At 44.4% G+C, this 25,236-nt stretch overlaps 4 protein-coding genes across 4 annotated transcripts; all 4 read right to left on the minus strand.

Annotated features, from left to right (window-relative positions):
* Positions 1 to 6,859: 6,859 nt before the first annotated feature.
* Positions 6,860 to 7,922, minus strand: LOC147974015 (germin-like protein 8-11). The gene is made up of 2 exons (XM_087522324.1): positions 7,734 to 7,922; positions 6,860 to 7,610 (listed from the first exon to the last, which is right to left on the minus strand). The coding sequence occupies exons 1-2, from the start codon at positions 7,852 to 7,854 to the stop codon at positions 7,042 to 7,044; spliced, it is 690 nt and encodes a 229-aa protein (XP_087378450.1). The 5' UTR covers positions 7,855 to 7,922; the 3' UTR covers positions 6,860 to 7,041.
* Positions 7,923 to 13,780: 5,858 nt separating this feature from the next.
* On the minus strand, positions 13,781 to 14,844 carry LOC125511606 (germin-like protein 8-5). Its single transcript, XM_048677025.2, has 2 exons — positions 14,658 to 14,844; positions 13,781 to 14,523 (listed from the first exon to the last, which is right to left on the minus strand). Exons 1-2 carry the CDS (start codon positions 14,776 to 14,778, stop codon positions 13,955 to 13,957), a joined length of 690 nt encoding a protein of 229 aa, XP_048532982.2. The 5' UTR covers positions 14,779 to 14,844; the 3' UTR covers positions 13,781 to 13,954.
* A 3,051-nt stretch (positions 14,845 to 17,895) lies between these two features.
* Positions 17,896 to 18,964, minus strand: LOC125511607 (germin-like protein 8-5). Its single transcript, XM_048677026.2, has 2 exons — positions 18,781 to 18,964; positions 17,896 to 18,641 (listed from the first exon to the last, which is right to left on the minus strand). The coding sequence occupies exons 1-2, from the start codon at positions 18,899 to 18,901 to the stop codon at positions 18,073 to 18,075; spliced, it is 690 nt and encodes a 229-aa protein (XP_048532983.2). The 5' UTR covers positions 18,902 to 18,964; the 3' UTR covers positions 17,896 to 18,072.
* A 4,110-nt stretch (positions 18,965 to 23,074) lies between these two features.
* Positions 23,075 to 24,148, minus strand: LOC125511604 (germin-like protein 8-11). Its single transcript, XM_048677023.2, has 2 exons — positions 23,950 to 24,148; positions 23,075 to 23,821 (listed from the first exon to the last, which is right to left on the minus strand). The coding sequence occupies exons 1-2, from the start codon at positions 24,131 to 24,133 to the stop codon at positions 23,253 to 23,255; spliced, it is 753 nt and encodes a 250-aa protein (XP_048532980.1). The 5' UTR covers positions 24,134 to 24,148; the 3' UTR covers positions 23,075 to 23,252.
* Positions 24,149 to 25,236: the final 1,088 nt, after the last annotated feature.

Below are 25,236 nucleotides of genomic sequence, written 5' to 3' on the forward strand. Positions count from 1 at the left end.
ATCAAACACATAGCTACTGGTACATACCCTCAGCCCCGAGGGAGAACTACTCCCTCCTCATCATGGAGAGCACCGGGATGATGAAGATGGCCACCAGAGAAGGATTGCCCCCTCTGGCAGGGTGCCGGAATGGGTCTAGATTTGTTTTCGGTGGCTACGGAGGCTTCTGGTGGCGGAACTCCCGATCTATTGTGTTCCCGGATGTTTTTAGGGTATATGGAGATATATAGGCGGAAGAAGTACGTCAGGGGGGCCACGAGGGGCCCACGAGGGTGGAGGGCGCGCCCAGGGGGGGTGGGCGCCCCCCTGCCTCGTGGCCGCCTCACAGGTCCCCCGACGTGCACTCCAAGTCTTCTGGGCTTCTTTCCTTCCAAAAAAGAGTTCCGTGAAGTTTCAGGTCAATTGGACTCCGTTTGATTTTCCTTTTCTTCAAAACCATAAAACAGGGTAAAAACATAAACTGGCACTAGGCTCTGGGTTAATAGCTTAGTCTCAAAAATGATATAAAAATGTATAATAAAGCCCATAAACATTCAAAACATTAGATAATATAGCATGGAGCAATCAAAAATTATAGATACGTTGGAGACGTATCAGCGCTACAGCTAGTGGGCTTAGCAGTAGCGCTAGCCCATTGCCCGCGCTGTTGTTAAGCCCACTCCCTCTCTCCCCCGCACACCCCCGGCCCGGCCTGCCTCATCTCTCACTAAAGCTCACTCACACTCTCCACACTCCTCCCTCACAATCCCCCGCGCGCCGCCGTCGACCCGCACGCTGCCGTCTCCCGGGCCGGTCCTCCTCCCTGCTGCTTCGGCCGCCCTCGCCCGCGCCAGCCCTCCTCCTCGCCGGCCGCCCTCCCCCACGTCGGCCTCCTCCCCCGCCGACTGCCCGGGCCCCCGCGCCGGCCCTCCTCCACCGTACCGAGAAGTACTCCTCCCTCTCCTTCCTCCTCCTCCCTCCCCCCTAGCTAGTTATAGTTACTAGAGTTGTTATTTTGAATCCTATGGAGTTGAAAAAATGTAGGTTATTAGAATAATTAGGTATGAACCCTAGTTAATTTGTATGAACCCTAGGTTTTTAAATTTAGCTAGGTTTTAAAGTTAGGACAGAAATTTAGCTAGGTTTTTAATTAGGTGTATTTAATAGAATTTAGGTGTTTTAGTTGTTTTAGGTGTAGTTAACAGAATTTTAGGTGTTTTAGTTGTTTTAGGTGTAGTTAACAAAATTGTAGGTATTTTTTTAGTTAAAGCAATTGTTGTTATTTTTTTAGTTAAAGCAATTTTTCCTGTTATATGCAGATTTGCAGTGGACATGTCATATTTGGAACATGTCACATTTTGGACATGTCATATTTTTCCGAGTGGCCTACGTTTTGCCAGAAATGTCGATTCGTTTACGTTCTGGCAAATTTCAGGCGCTCGATATGTCCTATTTTTAGCAAAGGTCATGCCAAATTTTGCTAAGTGTTTATTAATTTTGTTTTCATGATTAAGCATTTAGTTCTTGACGTCGACGATGCCTATCCCGCATCCTCGTCGTCGACTCGGCGGAGGACTCCTGGTTGAGCCGAGGGGCCATGTCTGGGACTGGGCTCCGCCGGGCTGGTACTGGGTTGTGTTACCTTCTGGTGAGCGCAGCTTAGTGAGGAGCCAGCCCGTCGTCGACCTGGTGCTTTTTTGGTGGCAGTCACATGGGCCTGCATCGGTGGAGAGGCTTGAGTCCCCCGCGCAGGTGGTACATCACCGTGTCACGGAGGAGAACGCGCACGTCCAGCGCTACTTGGTTGCGTTGGCGAATGGCCGGTTCTCGAATACCTGGCAGATTATTTGGGGATCTCACCGGAGCTATCATCCGGTGATGGTTCCTTCTCTTTGGGTGTACATCGCGGCCCACTGAACCTAGAGGAGCTATTATTCGATATGTATTAGTGATATTATATGATGATCTTTGCTACAAACTACTATATATGTATTCGATGATGGATTATTAACTACCTATTAGTTATTTGCTTATTGAATGCAAAAGATGAGCGCCGTTTGTGCTACAAACTACTATATATGTATTCATGATGGATTATATGATGATCTTTGCAACAAACTACTACAAATTACAAATTTTAGGTGTTTTAGTTGTTATATGATGATCTTTGCTACAAACTACTATATATGTATTCGATGATGGATTATTAATTACCTATTAGGAAATGTCTGACGACGAAAGGGAATTCGCTATGTGCGAGTACTGCGAAGATAAGCGCGGTCTGTGCGACATGCCTCACTTGGTAGAAGGTCGGCACTTCAGCATCAAGCTCCAAGACCTTCGATGTTGAAACAGTACGCAACGACGACAAGTGTTTTTTGTTATTTTTTGCACGACTTCTCTGCTTCTTCAACGTGTAATTTCCATCTTTTACAATTCGACTAGCTTATCCCATGCCATGCAAGATGCTATGTCTTGGAGAAGATGGGTTTTGAAGATCATGAAAGAATGGAGACAAAGATAATTCAACTAAGGACCCATCATGGTTATGATTTTGCTGTCAATCTATATAATTCTGTGAACTCATCCAATTTTGGTTGCCCGAATTGGGAAGCCCTTTGCAAGTTATATGATTTTCATGAGGGTATGCTTCTCACCTTCGATCTTGGTGATCCTGACATCAACGAAAATGATATGACCATTTGGGTCATTGTTGACACGCTTCCAGTTCTACCGCTGTGTGAGTTTCTTAAACATATTTACTAAGCAATTTATATTGTTTATTTCAAAATATTTGACAATTTATTTCCATTGACAGCTTATTTTCATTCTTCAAAAAATGTACGGAAAATGCTAGACAGAACCTACTACTACAATGATGAAGCACAATTAACTTATAAGGAGCAAGATGGTCTTATCGCATTTTTTACTGATATTGAGAATTACAATAGCTATTATCAAACTCCTCCACATTATGGTCAATACGTGCCACTAGTGCACGTGTTGAACTACGGTAACATCAATGGAGATATCATGGTAAGATTTTCTACTATTATGACATCCGTGCATCTTTTGCATAAATTCTTCTAAAGCTAAACTATATTGCTAACTACAAAGTTATTACTATGTTTTTGAACAAAAAATCTCGATGGATTGTGTGCCTCATCTGATGTTGACGAGAGGTCGCGTTAATGTTATGAGCTTACAGCCACCACAGCCAGGTCAGCCGCAGTATCCACATCACTCTTGTCCATACCGGATTTCTAAAAGCGAGGAAGCCATGATAATTGATGATTTCGAAAAATGTTTGAACCATCTTAGAGAGCTACTTGGAAGCAACATTGTGCGTAGGCCAAGACATGGAGACAAGATGATCTCCGTTCTTTATTATGGAGAGTCAATTTTCCTTAATGCAGCGTCAATGCCTATCTTGTTTTATGATATTTTACCTAAGAGAGGGTAGAGTAGGTCCTATGAGAGGAGTAGGTCGTAGCTAGAATGTGTTATTATGTGCTACAATGTGTTAGAGTTGATGATGATGATGAGGAGTTGTGATTATGACTAGTGACCAACTTGTTATATGATGTCTCATTAACGAACATTGTTTGATGGTGATGACAAGTGGTAATGAATATGCTATTTAAATATACTAGTTCATGATGAGTTGTTATTGTATAAAAGATAAATATGTTTAAACATGTACAGCGCCAAAATGCTAAAAAAACCCATAAAAGTTAGTAGTACTGCTGGCCTAAAAACGCGCTACTAGTAGTTGAACTTACCAGTAGCGCTGGCCTAAAAATACGCTACTGCTACAAAATAGCTGTAGCGTCGTAGCAGTAGCGCTGGTGCCAGCGCTACTGGTAGCACAAAAACCGGCGCTACTGGTAAGCATTTTCCTAGTAGTGTTGGGGTTCTCCGAGGAGAGCACAACCCACCAGGGCGCGCCAGGAGGCCCAGGCACGCCCTGGTGGGTTGTGCCCATCTCGGGTGCCCCCCGGACCGCCTCTTTGCTCTATAAATACCCCAATATTCTCAAAACCCTAAGGGAGTCGACGACATATTGATCCAGCCGCCGCAGAGTCTAGAACCACCGGATCCAATATAGACACCATCTCGGATGGGGTTCACCACCTCCATTGGTGCCTCTCCGATCATGCGTGAGTACTTCTTTGTAGACCTTCGGGTCCGTAGTTAGTAGCTAGATGGCTTCCTCTCTTTCTCTAGATTCTCAATACAATGGTCTCTTGGAGATCCATATGATGTAACTCTTTTGCAGTGTGTTTGTTGGGATCGATGAACTTTGAGTTTATGATCAGATCTATCTTTTTATATCCATGAAAGTATTTGAGTTTCTTTGATCTCTTTTATGCATGATTGCTTATAGCCTTGTATTTCTTCTCTAAAATTTGGGTTTTGTTTGGCTAACTTGATCTATTTATCTTGCAATGGGAAGAGGTGCTTTGTAGTGGGTTCAATCTTACGGTGCTTGATCCCAGTGACAGATGGGGAACCGTCACGTATGTATCGTTGCTACTAAGGATAAAACGATGGGGTCTATCTCTACATAGATAGATCTTGTCTACATCATGTCATCGTTCTTATTGCATTACCCCGTTTCTCCATGAACTTAATACACTAGATGCATGCTGGATAGTGGTCGATGTGTGGAGTAATAATAGTAGATGCAGGCAGGAGTCGGTCTACTAATCTTGGACGTGATGCCTATGTAATGATCATTGCCTGGATATCGTCATGATTATTTGAAGTTCTATCAATTGCCCAACAGTAATTTGTTCACCCACTGTTTGCTATTTTTCTCGAGAGAAGCCACTAGTGAAAACTACGGCCCCGGGGTCTCTTTCTCATATATTTGCCTTTGCGATCTACTTTTTGCTTTGCTTTTATTTTCAGATCTATTAAACTAAAAATACAAAAATACCTTGCTGTAATTTATTTTATTTGGCGTTCGATCTATCAATATTCATAACTCTCTCACGTCCGTTTTCCCATCTTGGGGCGCCGCTACCCGAAAGGGATTGACAACCCCTTTTACACGTCGGGTTGCGAGTAGCTGTTATTTGTGTGCACGTGTTGATTACGTTGTCTTGCTTGGTTCTCCTACTGGTTCGATAACCTTGGTTTCATATCTGAGGGAAATACCTACCGCCGTTGTGCTGCATCATCCCTTCCTCTTTGGGGAAATATCAACGTAGCTTCAAGCGACATCATGGTCACATGGGGTCACTGACAGTCTTGGTCTGACCAGATCTGGCCATGGCTATGGGCTTGGGACGGGCCAAGCCTTGCTAGGGTTTTGATGTCCCCATCCGATGATCTTGGACCAGCATATGTTGGTGCAGGTGTGCGAGGTTGGAGTGTCGGACACCGGGACGACGACCCTGGATGGCAGGCTGCGTGTCTCACTTTCCATTGAGTAGCATGGCAGTGTTTCTTGGTCATGCGGGTGGTGAGATGCATTATGGCTGGTAGTCTTGGCGAAGCCGTCGCCCGTCAGTGGTGGCAAAGGCCTTATCCTGATCTACAGTTCTCGACCTGTTGTGGTAGTTCTGGTGGCCTGATTCCCCATTGGCGAGGTGCCGGGGAGGGTCTGAATGAAAGCTCCGAGCATCAATTCCTGTGGCCGTGATGCTTGCGGGTCTCATGTCCCTTTTGGGGCCATCGCCATGCCTCTTCTCCCCGTCAGTTCAGGATGAATACACTTGTCAGCCACGACAGACGCGGTGGTAGTGGTGCATTGCGTCGTGACCCTCGTGGGGTGTCGCCGGTGAGTGCGACTTTCTTTCGGTTGCGGCTGCATGTTCAAAATGGTGTGGAGATCCAATAAACCCTACCTAGAACTCTGGTGACTCGCGATATCGTTTACACCTATCTTTTACACGCGACGACGTCCTCTCTTCGTCCTTCCTGCTTGCCAGGGTCCTCTCCGGCGGTGGTTGGGTCGTGACAGTGCAACAAAGTCTAGTGGTTTCTCCTAGCATCCAAGGTGGTGCGTGGTTTCATGTTGGTGGCGGTCCTGATTGGGTATCAAGGTGGTCCAGCCTCTCCTGTGCTTCTTCTCAGCAGAATGGTCGAGGCATCTAGTTGTGTACTTTCTGTGCTTGGTAGCATGTTTGGCTTGTTTCGCTGTGCTTTTCTTTGATAATCTTGTATGAGGATTTCCTCAACACCATGTATCGTTCGATTGCGTAGCTTCCTTTATAAAGCAGGTGAAATTATGTTTCGAGATGAAATGCTTCTGTCACCAGCTCAGTACGCAGACACATTTCAAATAATAATCATTTTGGGGGGGGGGGTCAGGTAATAATCGCTTGTTTTGTATATTTATGCACGTTTACCATATATGTTGTAGCGGCTTCCTGGAACCTGGTCCCCACTGTGCCCAATTTCTAAAACTTATCAAAAAAAGTATAGTACTTAACATAAGACAAAAACATAACGCTCATATGTTTTTTAATACAACAAGCCACCTCATCAGTTTCCATTAAAGAAGCAGCCAATCGAACTTACAAGAGTTTTGAACCAAAAGGAAGCTAAAACAACTAAAGCAAGCTCGATAGGAAAGGGACCGTAACTTACTAATTACATGCACCAGGAAGCAGGATACCTCAACAACGACTCCAGGAAGCAACCTTTGCAAATTCAACATTCACATTCAATCCTGAGCACAACAGGGTTCCAACCATGGCATACTTCACATGTATTGCAAGAAAATCCTAGGTGTTCACCCCAGCATTAAACATATAATTAATTGTCATATAATAATCTATTATTTCATCACAAGGGGAAATAAACCTAGAATTTTAATTTGTTATGATAAATAAGACACGTCAGATTCCAAAAGAAGCAAATGAGATCATATTAGTGTGACAAATATAATATTGTCAATTATTCAGAAGGTAGAAAAACATTCACTGATTACAGACACACAATGGAATGACATATGCTCCATTTATTTTATAGATTAGGATGCATATCTAGGAACTCAACCATGTCCTTCACTTGTGCACTGGTCTTCGGGGTAATTAACAAATGTCTGTCTTAGTAGTGGTTGTTCTCCCAGAACTGAGCCTGGAGATAGTCTATTGTGTTCTTTTCCACCTGAAATGCCTTGGCAAGAACATCATCTGATATTGGTGGGTCTGACCCAAACACTGCATTGGCAATTGTGATAGCCCCTGGGTTCTGGCTGCTTAGCGCGGCAATTGCAACAGCAGGCAGGTGGGGGTTGGGGTTGAATTGGAAGTGGATGAGCCCCACGGGGAAGACAAACACATCACCTTTGTTGAGCACCTTGGAGAAGAACTTGTTTTTGTTGGGGGCGGGCTGGTTGGATGTCACAAAGCCAACGTACAGTGTTCCCTCGAGCACCGTGAGGATCTCAGTGGCGCGAGGGTGCGTATGTGGTGGGTTTTGGCCCAAGGGAGCATAGTCGATGCGCGCAATTGATATGCCGAGGGTGTTCAGTCCAGCAATCTGCATGACGTTGATCAAAGTGACGTTGGATCCAACCTTGTTGGGCACCCTAGGCTTGTCGAGGTTGGCCGCCTTGAAGAAGTCATCTGCATTGACCTCCATCGGGTTCTTGCAAACAAACCCATTGACACGGACTGGGGGCAAAAGAGATGTACATGTAAGCTCAGATTTTACATTGTTTCGACTCGCATATAATTACCAGAAATAGATTTCAACATATGTATTTGGTGAAAACATGATGACAAAACGGATAGTACCTGGTGAATTCATGTCGGCGACACAAAAGTCCTGGAGTGGGCTAGGATCAGAAGCAGTGGCCTGCCATGAGACTAACGCAAGAAGTGCAGCAAGGAGGAGAAAGGAAGAGGAGGATGCCATTTCGTTTTAGTGTCTTTGGCTCTTCTGTTCTCTCGTCTTCCTATTTCTGTTTGTGGCGTGAGTGACGATGGTTTGAACATGCAGGGGATGAATGTGTTTATATAGGCGCAGAACTCGTGAGTAATAGACAAAGTCAAGTGCAACCGATCAACAGATTGAAATGGTCTCCGGCTGCTGATTAAACTATTTTGCATAACTTTACAGGTTCCCTTTAAGACACGTTTTCCCTTCAAAGAAGCAATGTGAAACTCTCTCCTGAGTCGCCACAATGCATGCAGGGCTGGTTCCAGGAAAAGTCACCACCCGTCGCCATTTAGGAAATTATTTTGAAGATAAGAAACAGCGACAAGATAAACAAATGAAATTCCACTACTTTAATTAGATACAGTATCACATACTTGGTCAGAATCTGAACTGGTGGTCTGGTGTGTATGCACAAAGTTAGTTAAAGAGCAGTTGAGAAAAGCCAAGTCATGTAAGGCCATCAAATATTGTCACGTACTCATGCGTGGGCTTGATTCATGGGTGCCTGCATGACTTCTTAAGAGATATAAACTGACTACTACTCCTGTTCTTTCCAGAAGTTGATATAGAATAATGTGTGCAATCGAGGTTTTCAAACTATAAAATTATATATTTGCCTGTAGATTTGTCATGAAACCCAGCAACATAAGACGACACGGCATATTGTGTGTGAAGAAGGAAGAAAGCGAGGCGCCTCGATCCACACATGAATCCACCTAATACATCTGCTATATGTAGCAGCCCCTGTACGTTATCATCACGTCAAATCTGGTATTTACTTGGTTAGATGTCTCTCGAAGTGGTTGAGTATTTTCAGGAGGAAGCAGCGGCATTAGTGGAGGAAGTGCCCAACCAAAAGGAGAGCTGCCACAGAGGCCATGATGATGGAGAGCAGGAAATTTTCATATGATCTTAGCAAGACTAGTTAACATCTTGCAAGGACTTTTATCAACCTGTTCTATCCAGAAGTTATTATAAAATATATGCAATCTATCTTTTCAAACTATGACCACTAATATAAACAAAATATATATTTTCCAACAGATTTGTCATGAAATCCAGCAACATAAGACAACGCGGTAGCTAGCGGATTGTGCCGACAAGGAAGACATCGACGTGCGTCAATCCATGCACGAATCCACCTAATACAATTGACATATGTAGCAGCCCTGTTATCATCACAGTAGTCAGATATGTATTTGCTTGGGCAAATTTCTCTTGCAGTAGTTGAGTATTTGCAGGAAGAGGTGACGACATTAATGGATCTGCCTAACCAAAAGGAGAGAGATGACGACCTTACTAAGAGTAGTTAGCATCCTTGTGCTAAAATTTTTATCATGACCAGTTCAGTGCATAAATCTAACAATCTCGGTTGGCTTCCTACCTAGGTTCATGACACCAAACCTCACCTGCCCCCTTTTGTTAGTGTAAACAGTGCATCCAGTTACTAGGCTGGGTGGCCACACATAAACTGATTAATTTGTCAGAGGTGCGCGTTGGTAGGTTTGTGAAGGAAAAGATCAAGATATTTCCATCAAACAAATAAAATGCTTCTATCACAAGCTTGTTACAAAGAGCCAACTCAGATAATAATCTGTTCTCGTATATTTATGCATACTGTCTATATATGTCGGACCTGGTTTCTGGAACCTGGTTTGGTGTGCCTAGTTTCTGAAATGTAGCAAAAATCATATTTCTAGTTCTAAATTTAAGAAGAAAAAATAACGATCATAAGTTTTTTTTAGAGAATTTGCCTCCTCATCAATTTCCATTAAACAAACGGCTAATCAAATTTACAAGAGATTGGAACCAAAAAGAAGCTGGAACAAGACATGCAGGAAAATAGAGCTATCAGCAACCAAAAGAGCAGGTTCACAGCGGAGGAGCAATAAACTAAGTCTCACATGCACCAGAAAGGGAGTGACCACAAGAACAACTCTACTAAGGAACTTTTGCACATTCAAGTTTTCACACTACAATCCTGAGCACAACCGGGTTCCAACCATGGCCTCAAGCATACTCCTCCTGAATCACCAGATTGATCTTTAACACCCTTTCTTCAACCCTTCCCCCATCTCGTGTTTCTGCAAAATGCTCCAACTATTAGGCTCTAGAATACGACAACATGATCATCTAGGATTTTTTTTATTAAAGCAAGCCGAGTTCCTAGTTTCCATATTGTCCAATGAATTGTTGTCTCCCCCACAGATAACCAATTTCCACAAAGACACGGGAAAATAGTTATTCCGCACACTAGACAATGGCGCCGGCAATAACAACGGCGACGACATGATCAATGGGGACGATGATGACCCTAACGACGGAGAATATGATTTGGAGGATGAGGAGGAAGGAAGCCTTGGCCCCGATGAGTATGACGCTTTCGAGCTACCCCTTGAGGTACCCCAGCTCAAAACTATGTGCAAGCGATTGGCTAGTACGACCAAAAGCATCAAAAAGAAGTCCCAACATCTCAAGACCGAAGAAGATGAGCTAAACGACATATGGAACGAGCTCCTTAGGGCCAAGCAGGCCCGAGAACAAGCTCGAACAGATTGGTGCTAACAGATCTTACCCCATGGCAACTTGCTAGACTAGATGGATGCGGAGACCGAGGACAGCGCGCTTTCAAAACGTAACTGGGTTGAAAGCCTCGACCGTCCTCCCTAGTGCAGAGATTGACAGATAGGCACTGAAAAATATGCCTTCGAGGCGCATGGAGCCCGAGGTGGAGTCAATCCACCACGGACCACCACGAGATACAAACCCAAGGGGAAGTGGCCCTTAAGCTCCGAAACCCCACATCAACCAATCTACAAGTCTCGGCAATGCCCACCTGCTAGACAGACAGGATATTTTGCGTAGCTAGCAAAGAATGGCGATGTGCGCGACTACACTTGCGACTGCACAACAACGATGTCGGACGTACGCCACACGACTGCAAGTGTCTGAGGAGCTACACACCCTCGATGCTTTACAGATGAGTTCATGCAACACCAGTTCCCTGCTAATCCCATAATAGGAAGGGTGATGCAGCACAACAGTAAAAAGTATTTCCCTCAGTTAAGAACCAAGGTTTATCGAACCAGTAGGAGTCCACAAGCTAGCAAGATAAGCATCACCTGCACACAAACAAAATAAATGCTTGCCCCCAACTTGGCAAGGGGGTTGTTAATCCCCTCGTCTTGCTAGTTACAAAGTTAAAAGCAAATAGTGATAGACAATGATATGTCAAATGGCAAAATAGTAAAGAGAGCAATAGAGCAACACAAATAATAATAGAGAATGGACCCAGGTGCCATAGGTTCACTAGTGACTTCTCTCTCGAAAGCAGGTAATGGCATAGTAAACAAATTATTGTTGGGCAATTGACAAATAAATATCATTCATGGCATAATCTTGTATAGGCATCATGTGCATGAAAATTAGACCATAATCCATCTGCATCTACTACTATTACCCCACCCCAAGACCGCTATCCAGCATGCATGTCACAGTGTTAAGTTGGCAAGAAATAGAGTAACACAATAAGCAAGATGACATGATGTAGCTCAACAGAAAGAAACGTAGCAATAAGATCAATCCCCGTTGTTTTATCCTTAGTAGCAACAACACATCATGTGCCTTTGCCCCCTTTTTGTCACTGGGCAAGATCACCGTGAGGTTGAACCTACTACTATGCACCACTCCCTCTGAAGAATTACCCATCTATCTCGGCCAGGGAAGACAAATAACTCAAAAAGTACGCATAGTTACTTAATCATACAACAAAGAAACTCCAATTCTATTCAATGAACAATCTGGTCATAAATCCACAAATCATCGGATCACAACAAAGACACCATAAGAATTACATCGGATTGATCTTAGAGGAGATCATTGTATTGAAGATCCAAGAGAGATAGAGAGAGAGAAGAAGTCATCCAGCTGCTACTATGGAACCGTAGATCCTGAAGTAACTACTCAGACATCAACATGGAGGCAGCAAGGTTTATGCAGATGGCCACCCCAACGGTTTCCCCCTCCGACAGAGCTCCAAAACAGGGCTCCAGATGGGATCGGTTCGGAACAGAGACTTGCGGCGGCGATAAAATTCTCTTGTTTGTCTCTCTGAGGGTGTCGGGAATATTGGGAATTTATAGGACAAGAATTATGTCATACGGAGCTGCAGGGGCCCCACAAGCCTGGGTGGTGGACCAAGGGTTAGGCTGCACCCCCGGGCTTGTGGGCCCCTTGTCCATCTTCTAGTCAATTAGGTTGTCCACGCGTCATAACCAATGGCAGACATGACTAGGAAGAGAAATCCTCCTCCCTCCTCCCACGAGGTGACCGGGGGGACCCTCAATCCCACTGGCCCTCACCGTCGTTTGACGGTGTGGTCAGGCAAAGCCCAACCATCTCCGCCGGCGGTGGGGCCTCTGGCTCTTCTTGCCCATGCGGGGCTGGTGAGGGCCGGCGACCTGAGCCAGAACATGGCGGGGGCCGTGTGCCATGGTAATATAGTGGGTGGATGCTGTGCTCCAGCACCCTGCTGCCCAGTTGCCTGGCAGCTTGGTGGATGGGCGCGCCTGGGCGCTTGCGACGACGGTGATCTAGGCTTCTAGATCTAGATCCGGACGACACGGGTTACGGGCAGCTGCCCCCGTCGTGGCCTATGGTGGTGGTGGTGGAGGCGTAGCAGCAGTAGAACAAAGGGCGGGCTGGTTAGCTTCGGTTGCTCCGACGGCGGACAACAGCGAGCTCGAAGGTGGGATCCCCGGTGAGCAGTTTTGGTCGATGCCGGCGTTTCATGGGGTTGTCTTCGCCGGTGGTCGGGTGTCGTTGGTGGTCTCGCGCGTTGAGCTATGCCGTCCGCCGAGGTGGGGCAGCACATGGGGTGCTAGGCGGGGAGGTTTGTGAGAGGGATGGCGGTGCAAGGGTGTGCTGGTCGTGGATGCGTACGTCCTCTCCCCTTCGTCCCCCTTTCCATGCCTGTGCGCGCTGCCATAGCTCTAGCGGTGTTCTAGGCGGGACATATGCTTCGGCCCCGTAGGTTGGGGGCTGCCTTTTGGACCAAAGCCGAAAACTTTGGCTGGTCTTGGAGGGGTTTGAATGCAGGGCGGCAGCCCTGGCGGCAGGAGGCGCGACATTCGTAGGCGGAGTGTGCGTCTCAGGTGCGAGCGGGCAGCCATGGCCACGTGGGTGGCTTGGTTGCGGGTGTTTAGCGGAGCTAGGGTGCGGCGGAGGTGTGAACGTTGGGGTGCATCACTTGCCCAATCCGTGTACTGGCCGATGGTGGCAGCATCTATTGACGTCGTATCCTTCCTGTAGGCTTCGTCGCGGCGTTCTGGCTCCTTTCATCATGCTCCGGATGAAAAGTTGATCTACATGATCGGGCGGTGGCGGCTATCAGTGGTCGTACCCTTCTGGGAGACACCATTTTGGAGTCCTGGCTTCATCGTTGTCGGTCACACCTCTTCATTGTGGTTCATGGTGGAGGTCTCCATCGGCTCCAAACGGTCTTTTTCGCATATGTGTAGTTAGTTTGGTAGTCGGTGGGGTGGTGTGTTAGTGCCTGACACCTTTGTATCTTGTCTTGCGTGTGTGTTGTGTGCGGTGGTGGCGTGTGTTTATATCGGTCTACACGGTTGTAATGCGGTGATGGTTGCTTTATATAATATAAAGCGGGGAACCCCTTTTTCGTCATAACCGATGGTAGACATTATAGTGCCACAGATGTATTGCACACAAGCACTATACATGAGGAATTTCCCAACGTGTTCAACCAAACCAGCAAACTTACATTAAATTACTAGATAATCGTCTACTGTATCGGAGAAGGGGAAAAAGAACCCTGAATTTTCGTTCGTTATGGGAAATATGACACATAATAACCAAAATAGCATACGGCATCATATCAGAGTGATCAAAAAAGATATTGTTGATTATTCATAACATTGAAATACATTCATGGCTTACGGACACACAGCGGCGTGACATATTCTCCATTTATTTTATAGATATAAGGATGCTCGAGATATTCAATCAAATCCTTGATTTATGCACTAATCCTCTGTGTAATCAACAAATGTCTGACTTAGTTGTGGCTGTTCTCCCAAAATTGAGCCTGGAGATAGTCTATTGTATTCTTTTCCACCTGAAATGCCTTGGCAAGAACATCATATGATATTGGTGGGTCCGATCCAAACACTGCATTGGCAATTGTGATAGCCCCTGGGTTCTGGCTGCTGAGCGCGGCAATTGCAATAGCGGGCTGGTGGGGGTTGGGGTTGAATTGGAAGTGGATGAGCCCCACGGGGAAGACAAACACATCACCTTTGTTGAGCATCTTGGAAAGGAACTTGTTTCTGTTGGGGGCGGGCTGGTTGGATGTGACAAAGCCAACATATAGTGTCCCCTCGAGCACCGTGAGGATCTCAGTGGCGCGAGGGTGCGTATGTGGTGGGTTCTGACCCAAGGGAGCATAGTCGATGCGCGCAATTGAGATGCCGAGGGTGTTGAGTCCAGCAATCTGCATGACGTTGATCAAAGTGACGTTGGATCCAACCTTGTTGGTCACCCTAGGCTTGTCGAGGTTGGCTGCCTTGAAGAAGTCGTCTGCGTTAACTTCCATCGGGTTCTTGCAAACAAACCCATTGACACGCACTGGGTGCCGAGAGGAGATGTAACATTTAAGGTTAGATCTTACAAAGTCGTTTTCTTGGATATAATTTTCAGAATCTGATTGCAACATACGTATCTAGTGATAACATCACATGAAACCATGAAGTGCGTAGTACCTGGTGAATGCAGGTCGGCGACGCAAAAGTCCTGGAGTGGGCTAGGATCAGAGGCAGTGGCCTGCCATGAGACCAGTGCAAGAAGAGCAGCAAAGAGAAGGATGGAAGAGGATGATGCCATTTGAGTTTAGTTTCTTGGGCTCTTCTTTTCTCTTGTGTTCCTCTTTGTGTTTGTTGCCTGAGTGATGCTTTGAGCATGCAGGGGTTGTATGTGTTTATATAGGCGCAGTGAGGCGTGTGCGAACTCGGGAGCAATAGACATAGTCAGGTGGAACCGACCAACAGATTGAAATGGTCTCGGGCTGCTGATTAAACTATTTTGCATAAATGTTTTCCCTTCAAATGAAGCAATGCAGCGTATACAGATAGATAAAGGAACTCTATGTGATGTACGACTGAGTAGTAACGATGATTGTTTCTCCATTTAACCCGAGTCTCAACAATGCATGCAGGGCTAATTCCAGGGAAATTCACCACCCGTCGCCATTATTAATGAAGGAAAATATTTATAAACAAGAAATATCCGGCAAGAGAAACAAATGAATTCCACAAGTTTAATTATATATCTAAATATCCTGTGTTTCTATCATACTATCATATACCTGGTCATAGTCTGAACTGGTTCCCGCGAAATCAGTCAAAGAGAGCAGTTGAGAAAAGCCAAGTTATACAAGGCAAACAATTATTTTCTAGCTTGATGCCGACATAGACAAAGTTACCTACTCTTACGTGAGCCTGATACATATAGAGTGACTACTACTCCTGTTCGCTCCACAAGTTGATATAGTATTATGTGTGCTATCTAGCTTTTGGAACTACGAAATTATATATTTGCCAATAGATTTGTCATGAAATTCCAGCAACATAAGACGACAGAGTAGTAAACGGATTCGTAGCAGCCCCTGTTTGTTATCATCATGTCAATCCGATATTTACTTGGTCAGATGTCTCTCGAAGTGGTTGAGTACTTACAGGAAGAAGCAACGACATTAATGGACGAAGTACCAAACCAAAAGGAGAGATGATACAAATGCCATGACGATGGAGAGCAGGAAGTTTCCATACGATCTAAGCAAGACTAGTTAACATCTTCTAGCGAAGAGTTTTATCATGCATGACCAGTTCAGTGTATAAACCTAGCCTTCCTGACTAGCTTCATGGCACCAGACCTCACCTGCTTCTTTTGCTAGAGTAAATAGTGCATCGAATGACTAGACTAGGCCAAGCGGCCACTCATAAACAGATTAATTTATTGGAGGTGTCTGTTGGCAGATTTAGTATAGAAAAAAAGTTTCCAGATGATTTAATTGCTTCTATCACAAGCTTATTACAAAGAAACAACTCAAATATTAATTGTTTTTTTGGGACTCAGATATCTACAATAGTTTTTCTGGAGAATGATCAATCAAACTTACAAGACTTTGAACCCAAAGGAAGCTAAAACAGAACAATGAGGAAAAATAGAACTAATGACAACCACAACAACAAGTTTCATAGCAAAGGAAGCGTAGACTACTTCTTAGATGCACCAGAAAGACAGACCACAAGAACGACTCCTGGAAGCAACTTTTGCACATTCAACTTGAACATTGCAACCTCTGAGCACATTAACATATAATCATCTATTGGCTTTTGATTAAAGTTTTGCACAAACTTCTCAAGTTTTCTTTTAATATGCCTAAGCGCTGTTGCATCATCTGGTGTATGTCTGAGTAGTAATTACGATTATTTATCCATCTCACCCAAGTCGGCGCAATGCATGGAGGGTTGGTTCCACGAAAAGTCACGACCCATCACCATAGTTTATTAGATATCACATACTTGGTCATGGTGAGAACTGGTGCGCACGAGGTCAAGGAGGAGTTGAGAAAAGACAAGTGATGCAAAGCAATCGTTTTCTACCTAGACAATGTCATCTGCTTAGATTTATCCACTCTCCCTTCTTTTAAGTTGCTTCAGAATGCGTGCAACCAAGCTTTTCAAGCTGTGGCCACTAACATAATCAAACTATATATTTGTCACCGGATTTTTCATGACCAAAACTGTGCACAAGATATGGCATGGGATAAAAAGGACATACACGTACTTATACGTTTATAGATGTGTGTTAGCAGCTTAACATACATATGATTAGAAAGCACGGTTGGAGATATAATGGAATATCTTACCATCCTCCAAGAAAAATAAACAGAGAAACTAGGCAATATGAGTCACCTAGTGATATAAAAAAATTTAAGGTTGCAGGTTGACGCAGTAGTTAAAGGATTGTGTCAATGAGGACGAAGACACGCACGCATAAACAATGATGGTAGAGAGCAGAAACAATTCACATGATCTTAGTAAGAGTAGTTAACATCGTCTTGCTAAGAGAAGTTAGGTGGTCTCGGCGCGAGAAAGTCCAATGTTTCTTCCAGGTGGTGTGTGGTTGAATGTCGTCGTCGGTCCTGCTTGAGTCTTCAGGTGGTCCACCCTCTCTTGTGCTTCCTCTCAGCGTGTTTGGCTTGGTTTGCCACGCTTTCTTTAATCATCTTGTATGATGATTTGCTCAACACCATGTATTGTTCAGCCAAGCGGCCGAAGTTCGTTTTGTGATAAAATTCTTCTATGACAGGCTTGTTACAAAGAAACAACTCATATAATATTCATTTTTGGGCAGTTTAGGTAATAATCGTTTCTTTTGTGTATTTATGCATGTTTTTTGTATGTATGCTGGACCTAATTTTTGGAACCTGGTGTCCGGTGTGCCCAGTTTCTAACACTTAGTAAAGATCATATTTTTAGTTCTCAACTTAAGAAAAAGAAAAATAATACACATAAGTATTTTGATAAAACGGGACACCTCATCAAATTTCAATTAAAGCAACTGTCAATCGAACTTACAAGAGTTTGAACCAAAAGGAAGCTAAAATATTACATGCGGGAGCCGTAAATTTCTTATTGCATGCACCAGAAAGCGAGAGAGCAGAACAACGATTCCAGGCTGCAACCTTTGCACATTCAACTTTCACATTTAAATCCTGAGAACAATCGGGCTCCAACCATCGCATACTTCTCATGTATTATAAGATAATCCTAGGTGTTCAACCCTAGGATCAAACATATACTGGATTACCAGATAATCATGTATTCTTTCTTTTTTACGTAACCATCTATTATTTCGGAACAAGGGGAAAAGAACCCAAAATATTTATGAGAAATATGACACATTAGAACCAAAAAAAATATGAGATCATATCCGTGTGATAAACAACGATATTGTCAATTATTCTGAAGGTAGAAGTACATTCACTCATTACAGACACGGAATGGAATGGCATATGCTCCATTTATTTTATAGATTAGGATACATATCTAGAAACTCAAACATGTCCTTAATTTGCGCACTGGTCTTCTGTGTAATCAGCCAACCTTTCACTTAGTTGTGGCTGTTCTCCCAGAATTGAGCCTGGAGCCAGTCTATTGTATTCTTTTCCACCTGAAACGCCTTGGCAAGAACATCATCGGATATTGGTGGGTCTGACCCAAACACTGCATTGGCAATTGTGATAGCCCCTGGGTTCTGGCTGCTGAGCGCGGCAATTGCAACGGCGGGCTGATGGGGGTTGGGGTTGAATTGGAAGTGGATGAGCCCCACGGGGAAGACAAACACATCACCTTTGTTGAGCACCTTCGAGAAGAACTTGTTTCTGGCTGGGGCGGGCAGGTTGGATGTGACAAAGCCAACGTATAGTGTCCCCTCGAGCACTGTGAGGATCTCAGTGGCGCGGGGGTGCGTATGTGGTGGGTTCTGGCCCAAGGGAGCATAGTCGATGCGCGCGATTGAGATGCCGAGGGTGTTGAGTCCGGCAATCTGCATGACATTGATCAAGGTGACGTTGGAGCCAACCTTGTTGGTCACCCTAGGCTTGTCGAGGGCGGCTGCCTTGAAGAAGTCATCAGCATTGACCTCCATCGGGTTCTTGCAAACAAATCCATTGACACGCACTGGGTGCATAGAAGAGATGTAGAGGGTAAGCTTAGGTATTACAAGAAAGCTGTTTTAACATGCATATAATTTTCAGAAATTTATTTCAACATATGTATTTGGTGATAGCGGGACAGGAAAGCATGAAGTAAGCAGTACCTGGTGATTGCATGTCGGCGACACAAAAGTCCTGGAGCGGGCCAGGATCGGATGCAACGGCCTGCCATGAGACCAAGGCAAGAAGAGCAGCGAGGAGAAGGAAAGAAGGGGAGGATGCCATTTGATTTCAGCTCCTTTGGGTCTTCTTTTCTCTTGTGTATTCCTGTTGTATTTGTTGGGTGAGTGATGCTTCCAATATGCAGGGATGTATGTGTTTATATAGGCGTGGCGAGCAGTGCAAACTCGTGAGCAACGGACATAGTCAAGTGGAACCGATCAACGGATAGAAATTGTCTTTGGCTGCCCACTAGATTATTCTGCATGAACTTTTCGGACATGGTCAGCCATATTCAAATCTTTGATATACTATAATCAAAGTTCCCTTTTGAGATGCCAAAGCGACACTTTTTTCTCTTTAATAAACAAAGAAGCAAATTAAGGTACTCCATCTGAATTTTTTTTTGAAAGGTACTCCATCTGATGCACCTCTTAGTAATAATTACTGTGAGTATTAATTTTGATTGTGTCAAACAAGGAAGAAATCGTGGCACGTGGATCCATGCATTAACGCACCTAATACCACTACTATATGTAACAGCCCCTGTCATGATCACGTCAACCAGATATACAGTTGCCTGGTCAAATTTCTCTCCAAGTGGTTGATTACTTTCAGGAAGAAGCAACGACATTAATGGACGATGGAGAGCCAGAGTAGTTAACATCTTCTTATTAAATGAAGGATCACGTTTGCTGCTATAGAAACATATGAAGTTAGTGCCTGCAAAGAGGAGATGTATAAATATACAGATCTAAACGGAAAGACATCTCACTAAATGTGCATTTTTTGTCGCATCCAGTTATCATGAAAATATCGACAAGATGATCTTCAGCCAGCAAGTAATATCAGAATGGTCAGCAGTTACAGATAAAAAGATTCTACTGACATCTACAGAATTGTGTAGTGTACTGGTCACACACTCACACAGGTCAAAAAGCATTGACATACAGGAGCTCTCACTACCAGTGTTAGAAATTTTAAGTAAATAAGTATAGCAAACGTCTCGAGGTACTGCCAGACAGCAGGTAGGTTATTTCTCTGCACAGACAAAAGTGTGTCATTTGAGTGACCTTGCACTGCAGTAAAATAGCAATTATGCATGGAAAATAAATTGATCACTAAATGTTCTGGATCCTTAGGAATTTAAACTCAAGAAACGTTTGCATTATACACAATTGCATAAAATAGGAATTATGCATGGAAAATAAATTGATCTCTAAATGTTCTAGATCTCTAAATGGGTCTCTAAATGTTCTACGTCCTTAAGAATTTAAGATCTAAAGAGAAAAACTAAGACTATTCGACCTGTTTGAAACTAGGGGCTTAGCTATGTGGAGTGTGAGTCTTCCGAGATGCGCAAAGGACCAAGCCGACGACAACCAGGGAAAATGAGAATTATGATATACTTGGTCATTGTAAGAACTGCTGAGCACGAGGTCAGTCAAAGAGCAGCTGAGAAAAGCCAAGTCATGTTTTTTTTTAAAGGAGGATAAACCCCTGTCTCTACATCACTACGATGCAGACAGACATTTATTAATAAAGCCAAGTCATGTAAGCCAATCGTTTTCTAGCTGTAGGATGACAGAAAGTCACCAACTCATGCGTGGGCTTCTAAAGACGTGGAGTGACTACTACACATGTTCCTCCAGAAATTGCTATATGATGTGTGCGATCGAGCATTTCAAACAATGAAATTGTCCCTTTTCAAAAGAAAAAAAAAGTCTATGAAATTGTAGATTTGCCAATAGATTATTTGTCATGAAATCCAGCAGCATAAGATGACACAGTAGGTAGCAGACTGTGGCAACAAGCGGAAGAAATCAAGGCGCGTTGATCCATGCATGAATCCACATAATACACCTGCTATTTTGCAGCTGCCCCTGCTAGCATCACGTCAATCAGTTTTCTTTTTAGAAAGAGGAGGATAACCCCATCAACCAGATATTTACCTGGTCAAATTTCTCTCGCAGTTGTTGAGTAATTATAGGAAGAAAGCAAGGATCTTAATGCTTAGTGGACGTTCCTAGCTAACCAAAAGGAGAGCTATGAAGATGGAGCTTTTTTTTATTTTTTTGAAAAGGGGGAACAAGCTATGAAGATGGAGCTGAGCAGGAACTTTTCATATGATCTTAGTAAGAGTAGTTAGTTTCCACCTTGCTACGATTCAATCATGACCAGTTCATTGTAAATATAAATCTAAGAATCAGACCACACCTGCTTCTTTTTTGGAGTAAACAGGACTCATAAACTGATTAATTACTTGGAAGTGTTTGTTTGAGTTTCCATACACTAGTCATCAACCCTGTGCCTTCGCACGGGCAGTGATTTTGGAAAAACAACATTTTGTAAAACATCGCACAATTCTGTGGTAATGTAGTCATCGTCTCGTCCACCCGATGCCACCGCGCACCTCCGGTACGAGCCGCCGCTCGCTGCCACTGCAGCAACCCGCAGTCCCATGCGCCGCCGCACCGCGTCTCCGTGCCAGGGGCCACTGCGCCTCCACGCTCGTCGCGCCGAGCTGCAGCGGCCTCTGTGCCACCATGCAGGTCCTCAACGACCCCCTCGCCTTCGTGACCGCAGTGCTTGTCGTGCGTCGCCGTCACCACGTGCTCTCCATTGCGCTGCAGCCGAGACCTCCATGTCCGCCACGGATGCCACCGCGCGCCACGGCCCCGAACTTGGTAGCTCTGATGCCAATTGATGGGTTCAAGCCCTAGCTCTCTCTCTCTCTCTCTCCCTCTCTCTCTCTCTCACGTAGTTCTCGCACTCTCTTGCTGCCCTCTCGCGGTGATTCAGGCACACGAACGCCCGCCGCACAAGAAGGAGAACAGGGAGACAGTGACACGGTGATTTCCGGCGCACGAACGCCCGCCGCACATACGGCACTTTCCTTCAACACGAATTGAATCCGCAGCAGCACAGGTGAAGGTATATATACGCACGCACACGCCCGCCGCACAGGTGAAGGTACAGGCTGGACGTATGACGAGGGTGCGGGATGGTTCAGGCGAAAGTTCGGCACCTCGACGCTGGTGGAGGTGATGTCTTGGTAGTCACGTCCATCTTTGGATCGTCGTCATTGTTCTCCCACAGCCGACGCGATGGTGGCGGCGCAGTGCGTCATGACCCTCTTGGGTTCGTCATCGGTGAGTGTAGTCTTTCAGTCGCGGTGGCGTGTTCAGAATGGTACGGAGATCCACCGTATTGCTTGCACCTATCTTGTACATGCAGCAATGACCTCCTTTCGTCATCTCTGCTCGCTGGTAGGGTCAAAGCTCCTTGGTTTGGGCAGACGGTCCTCTCTAATAGCAGTTGGGTGGTGTCGACGTGACAGAGTCCAGCGTTTTCTTCAAGGTGGCATCTGGTTAAATGTCATCATCGGTCCTGGTTGAGTCTTCAGGTGGTCCCGCCTCTCCTGTGCTTCCTCTCGCGGCATGCTGGAGGCGTCTAATTGGGCACTTCTGGTGCTTGTTAGTGTGTTTGTCTTGGTTTGTCATGCTCTCTTTGATCATCCTGTATGATGATTTCCTCAACACCATATATCGTTCAGCCAAGCGGCCGAAGTCCGTTTTGTGATAAAATGCTTCTATGAGATGCTTGTTACAAAGAAATAACTTAAATAATATTCATTTTGGGGGTGTTAGGTAATAATCTATTCTTTTGTACATTTACGCGTGTTTTCTATATGTATGTTGGAGCAAATTTTTGGAATCTCGTCTCCGGTGTGCCCAGTTTCTAAAACTTAGTAAAAATCATATTTTTATCTCAACTTCAGAAAAACAAAAATAATGCTCATAAGTTTTTTGATAAAACGATCCACCTCATCAAAATTTCATTAAAGCAACCGTCAATTGAACTTACAAGATTTTTGAACCAAAAGGAAGCTAAAAATATTACAAGCAGGAACCGCAAATTTCTTATAGCATACACCAGAAAGCAAGAGAGCAGAACAATGACTCTAGGAGGCTACTTTTGCACATTCAACTTTCACATTTAAGTCCTGAGCACAATCGGGCTCCAACCATCGCATACTTCGCACGTATTGCAACATAATCCTAGGTGTTCAACCCTAGCATCAAACATATACTGGATTACCATATAATCGTGTATTGTTTCCTTTTTTTGACCTAGTCATCTCTTGTTTCGGAACAAGGGAAAAAGAGCCTAAAATATTTATTTTTTATTGAGAAATACGAAACATTAGAACCAAAAACGCATATGAGATCATATCAGTGTGCTAAAAATGATATTGTCAATTATTCAGAAGGTAGAAATACATTCACTCATTACAGACACAACAATGGGATGACATATGCTCCATTTATTTTATAGATTAGGATGCATATCTACAAACTCAAACATGTCCTTAATTTGCGCACTGGTCCTCCGTGTAATAAGCCAACCGTTTCACTTAGTTGTGGTTGTTCTCCCAGAACTGGGCCTGAAGCCAGTCTATTGTATTCTTTTCCACCTGAAACGCCTTGGCAAGAACATCATCGGATATTTGTGGGTCTGACCCAAACACCGCATTGGCAATTGTGATAGCCCCTGGGTTCTGGCTGCTGAGCGCGGCAATTGCAACGGCAGGCTTGTGGGGGTTGGGGTTGAATTGGAAGTGGATGAGCCCCACGGGGAAGACGAACACATCACCTTTGTTGAGCACCTTCGAGAGGAACTTGTTTCTGTTTGGGGCGGGCTGGTTGGATGTAACAAAGCCAACATACAGTGTCCCCTCGAGCACCGTGAGGATCTCAGTGGCGCGAGGGTGCGTATGTGGTGGGTTCTGACCCAAGGGAGCATAGTCAATGCGCGCAATTGAGATGCCGAGGGTGTTGAGTCCAGCAATCTGCATGACGTTGATCAAAGTGACGTTGGATCCAACCTTGTTGGTCACCCTAGGCTTGTCGAGGGCGGCTGCCTTGAAGAAGTCATCAACGTTAACCTCCATTGGGTTCTTGCAAACAAACCCATTGACATGTACTGGTACATAGAAGAGATTTATAATGTAAGCTTAGGTCTTACAAAGTTGTTTCGACTTGCATATAATTTCCAGAAATTCATTTCAACATATTTATTTGGTGAGAACATGATGAGGAACCGGATAGTACCTGGTGAATTCATGTCGGCGACACAAAAGTCCTGGAGGGGGCTAGGATCGGAGGCAGTGGCCTGCCATGAGACCAAGGCAAGAAGAACAGCGAGGAGAAGGAAGGAAGAGGAGGATGCCATCTGATCTTTTTCTCTCTCCTGTGTTTCTGTTTGTGATTGTGGCGTGAGTGATGGTTTGAACATGCAGGGATGTATGAGTTTATATAGCTGCAGCAAGCAGCGCCTGAAATCGTTAGCAATTGTAGACTTAGTCAAGTGAAACCAACCAACCAATTGAACTGGTCTCTTGCTGCTAATTAAACTACTGCATATACGCCCATTTAAGACACGTTTTCCCTTCAAAGAAGTAATGCAGAGTATACAGCCATATAAAGCTATTCTATGGTGATGTGCACGGCTGAGTAGTAATTATGAATGTTTCTCCATCTCACCCGAGTCGCCACAATGCATGCAGGGTCAATTTCAGGAAAATTCACCACCCATCACTATTAAGGAAAATATTTTTAAGAGAAGAAACATCTGGCAGTTTAATTCGATATCATATACTTGGTCATAATCGGAACCGGTGCGGACGAAACCAGTCAAAGAGCAGTTGAGAAGCCAAGTCATGTAAGGCAATCAATCATTTTCTAGCTTGATGCCGACATAGATGAAGTCACTTACTCACGCGTAGGCTTGATTCATGGGCGCATGAGTGACTACTACCCCTGTTCTTTTCAGTAGTTGATACAGAATCATGCGTGCAATCGACCTTTTCAAACTATGAAATTATATATTTGCCAATAGTTTTTTCATGAAATCCAGTAACAGAGGGCGACAGAGTTGTTAGCAGATTTGTAGCAGCCCCTATACGTTATCATCATGTCAGTGGGATATTTACTTGGTCAGATGTCTCTCGAAGTGGTTGAGTACTTGCAGGAAGAAGCGACCACATTAGTGGACAAAGTGCCCAACCAAAAGGAGAGCTGATACAAATGCCATGACGATGGAGAGCAGGAAGATTCCATATGATCTTAGCAAGACTAGTTAACATCTTCTTGCAAAGAGTTTTATCATACATGACCAGTTCAGTGTATAAATCTAACAATCTGGTTAGCCTTGCTGACAAAGTTAATGGCACCAGACCTCACCTGCTTCTTTTGCTATTGTAAATAGTACTCCCTCTGTAAAGAAATATAAGAGCTTTTAGATCTCTAAAGTAGTGATGTAAATGCTCTTATATTTTTTTACGGAGGGAGTACATACATTAAAAAGACTAGGCCAGGTGGCCAAGTTATAAACAGATT

Source organism: Triticum urartu, chromosome 5A (assembly GCF_056163025.1).
Source record: "Triticum urartu cultivar PI428250 chromosome 5A, HENAU_Tu73, whole genome shotgun sequence".
NCBI classification, from domain to species: Eukaryota; Viridiplantae; Streptophyta; class Magnoliopsida; order Poales; family Poaceae; genus Triticum; species Triticum urartu.